The following is a 3890-nucleotide window of genomic DNA, read 5'->3' as shown; positions in this document are numbered from 1 at the left end:
TGTCTGTTTCTTTGCTTTTTGGACAGGGTCTCACTATATAGATCTGGCTGTCATGGAACTTGCTATATAGACCAGGTTGGCCTCGAACTAACAGAGATCTGACTGCCTGTGCCTCACAAGTGTTGGGTAAATGTCTACTCTACCGCATTCATCCCACCTGGATGCTTGTGTGTGCGTGTATGTGTGTGTGTGTGTGTGTGTGTGTGTGTGTGTGTGTGTGTGTGCTGCTAGGATTGAACTTTTAACCTTGTACACTCTAGAGAAGTTCTATAGCACAGAATTATGTCCCCAGGACACATCTCCCCCTTTCTTTGAGACAGGGTTTCACTTACTGAAACTGTCCCTGAACTGGTTTTGTAACCTAGTCAGGCCTTGAACTCAGTCCTTCTGCCTCAGTCTCTCAAGTCGCTAGGATTTGTAATCATTTTAGTTTTTTTGAAATAGTGCGTAGAGTCATCGGGGGAAAAAGGGCTTGCTGCCAAGACTGACCTCCTGATCCCTAGGACCTAACTCCTGAAAGTTGTCCTCTGATCTCCACACATACAATAAATAAAATTTAAAATTATATAGAAAATATAATTTAAAAAAATTTTAAATGCAAAGAAACAAAGGCTCACCCCCAACAATCTATGTAGCCTGAGCTAGCCTTCCACATGTTATGGTTATACCTGTGGGCCAGCATCTCTGCTTTATTTCTTTATAACTTCATAGAAAGAACATTGCCTACAAAGAATTTGGAGGGACTTCTTGTTCCTTAATATTATACGGCTAAGTTTAAGCCTTGCATGTTGCTATAATAATTCTAGATGCATGTGTATCTAGTGTATTGATCCATTGTCTTAATGGAGGATCAGGTGATGGTGGTAGGTATGACTTTTGATAGGTGGTGTGAACTTGTGCATGACATTGGGACTCGAGGACAAAGGTGTTGTGACAGAAGTGTGTAAGGCATCGCGACATTACGAGGCACTGTGAAGCCAGGATGGAACATCCCTGTTTTGTCATCTGTGTTTTCTGTTCTATGACATGGATGTACTCCCCCTCAGCCTCCAGCTACCGTGGGGCTAACCTTCCCCAGGTGGTCAGCCATCTTTAAGATTCCCCCTGGGTATTTCTAACCCTTGTTCTTCGTTCCCAGCAGGTTCCAGCATACATCCTATCCCCATCCCAGTTAAAGCCTGCCTTTCACCTAGGGATGACGGAATCTGACTAAAGGACTCATTTAGGCTCCGGTGTGTGTGTGTGTGTGTGTGTGTGTGTGTGTGTGTGTGTGTGTGTGTGTGTGTGTGCTCACGAGCGCACTTGAGAGCTCATGCGTGTGATGGCTTAAAAATTAACAAAAGCAAAACAACAACCACAAAAACACATTTATTTCTCTCTCCTATGCAACAGTCTTGGCAAATGGACGTGAAGAGAGCTTTCTCAGCTTCTTGCTGTTCAGAAGGGACCTTGCCCTCCATTCGTGACGGTGCACCAGCAGTCCCCTCCACCTTGTAAACACAAGAAAGGTTGGGGTAGAAGACCTTTTTTGGAATTTGCAGTGCTATTCCAGGACCTAGCTCGTCCAACCCTTGATTGTCTGAGATGGGGTTTCACCATGTAGACCGGGCTGGCATGGAACATGATATCCTGTTCCAGCATCCTGAGTTCTGGTATAACAGGCATGAATTGACCAGTTCCCGAAACGCAGGTGTCATAGTTTTGTGGTTGACATAGAAATTCTGAAGGCCCAGGCATATTGAGCCAAGTTTTGCTTCTCTGTATGCTTCAGGGTTGGGAGAAAGCTTCAGACACCATGGTCCCAGGGGTGAACGAACACATTGCAGCTAGTGCCTGGGGCTTCCCCTGGGGTCTCAGACTCTTTGCCTCTGCCACTTGGCTGTGAGCTTCTGTAATAGATCGTGGGGCTGCCTCCGAAACTTCTGTTGTGTGAAGTAGAAGAGAATAGGGTCCAAAACACTGTTGGCACTGGCGAAGGGCCGAGTGCCTTTGTAGGCAGCAGCAAAGGCCTCCAGTACGGGGCAAGAGACACCAGGCGTGGAGCGCACAGCCAAGTAGGCTGTCTTGGTGATGTGGAAAGGCAGGAAGCTGATGGCAAAGACGGCTGCCACCACCACAGCCATACGGGCCGCCTTGCTGCGACGCTCTTGGGCCACAGGACCGGATGGGCCATCTTGGCGACACAGACGGCGGGCCATGCGACAGTAGCAGGCCAATAAGGCTGTGAAAGGCAGCAAGAAGCCGATGACCGTGAGGGACATACCATAGGGCAGGTAACGGGTGGACAGGATGGGCGGGCTCAGGTCATAGCAGACAGTGCGGTTGCGCTGGATGCCCGTGGCAGCAAAGACCGCTGTGGGGAGGCACTGGGCTGTCACAGCCAGCCACACGACTCCACATACCACCCAAGCAGCACGACGACCTCCACGCTTGTGCCAGGGAGCCAGGGGATGGCAGATGCCCAGATAGCGCTGGAAGCTAATGCAGGTGAGGAACAGGATGCTGCCGTGTAAGTTGGCATAGAAGAGGAAGCGTACCAGGCGGCACGCGAGGTCTCCAAAGGGCCAGTGGTCCCCTCTGGCGTAGTTATAGATAAGTAGGGGCAGTGAGCAGGCATACAGCAGGTCTGCCAGTGCCAAGTTCAGGGTGTACACAGCGGAACGGGTCAGGGCCCGGCGGGATGCGCAGATCTGGGCAATGACACAGAAGTTCAGCGGCAGGCCGACCACCAGTACTACTGAGTATACCGGGGGTAGCAGCAGTCGCTTGAAATCCTCACGGTAGACGCAGGTGGTGGGTGGCAAGCCTGGAGCCTGGATGGTGTCATTGTCCTGCTCCATAATTGCCGGTCTGCTTTCCCTATGCTTGGAGAATCTGCGGAAGTAATACACACCCTTTCAGCGGCATGCTCACTTGGCAACCCAGTTGGCCCTGTGCCTTGCTCTCGCTATCCGAACAAATAAGTCCTACGTTGTCTCTTAGTCTCGTCACCCCACAAAGATCCATACACGTCATGGAACTGTGTACTCCTGTAGAGATCAAGCTTGAGAGACATTCAAGTCTTTGTTTTTTAGAGGCAGCGTTTCTCTGTGTATCCCTGGCTGTCCTGGAACTCACTCTGTAGACCAGGCTGTCCTGGAATTTCCCAGAGATCCCCAGACGCTGCCTCCTAACTGATGAGATGAAAGTCCTGAGGCACCACCCTGACCCAAGTCAATTTCTCTCTGTGCTATTTATTTCCTCTCAGCTTTTCCTCATCAACTTCCGCTCATCCCCCAGAACCCTAGGCAAACAAACCTCTCTTCTGTGGGAGTGGATTGATGGGCTTCAGTTCAAATCACAGTTACTTCCTGTACTGCCTGCATGGTCTTTACCTTCTGACTTCCTTATCTGAGCAGTAAGGGAGCATTATCAATGTGTTAGAAGCACACACGGGGCTTCTCCCAAGCTCCCTGAGGGTTAGGGATGCACTAATGGTATGCTTACCTGTCTCATGCAAGATGAAAGATGTTTTAGTCGGTCGGAAGTACCAGGTTTGGTGTTCCTTGTTGTTTTCAAGGCAGGTTGGGTTCAGGACAGAGAGCTCTGGTTGCTCTTACTTTACCCCTGTGGACACTGCACACACACACACAGAGCTCACTGAGGGAAGCACCGACGTCCTCAGCCTGAATTCTGCTTTGGTAAGCCATGTTCTTTCAGTCACAGTTTATCTGTAAAACAAGAGAGGTAACTCAGGTGCTCCCAGGAACTTCCTTGGGGGGGGGACCTTTGGGGACTGGGGTTGTGTACAGGGTGGGGTGGGGTGGGAAAGTTGTGTGGATGGGGGTGGAGTTATATAGATTACAATGGGGGTGGGCTTGTGTGGATGAGAGATGGGGTTCTCTTGATGG

General features: G+C 50.1%; 1 protein-coding gene across 1 annotated transcript; it reads right to left on the bottom strand.

The window, feature by feature from the left end:
- Positions 1-1853: 1853 nt before the first annotated feature.
- Positions 1854-3575, bottom strand: P2RY6 (pyrimidinergic receptor P2Y6; the record flags this gene model as incomplete). Its single annotated transcript, XM_080913115.1, has 2 exons — positions 3487-3575; positions 1854-2874 (listed from the first exon to the last, which is right to left on the bottom strand). The coding sequence occupies exon 2, from the start codon at positions 2838-2840 to the stop codon at positions 1854-1856; it is 987 nt and encodes a 328-aa protein (XP_080769241.1). The 5' UTR covers positions 2841-2874; positions 3487-3575.
- Positions 3576-3890: the final 315 nt, after the last annotated feature.

This window comes from Micromys minutus (assembly GCF_963924665.1).
Source record: "Micromys minutus genome assembly, chromosome: 2".
Lineage (NCBI taxonomy): Eukaryota > Metazoa > Chordata > Mammalia > Rodentia > Muridae > Micromys > Micromys minutus.
The sequence above is the reverse complement of the archived record's forward strand: the minus strand, read 5'-3'. Positions and strand labels throughout refer to the sequence as shown.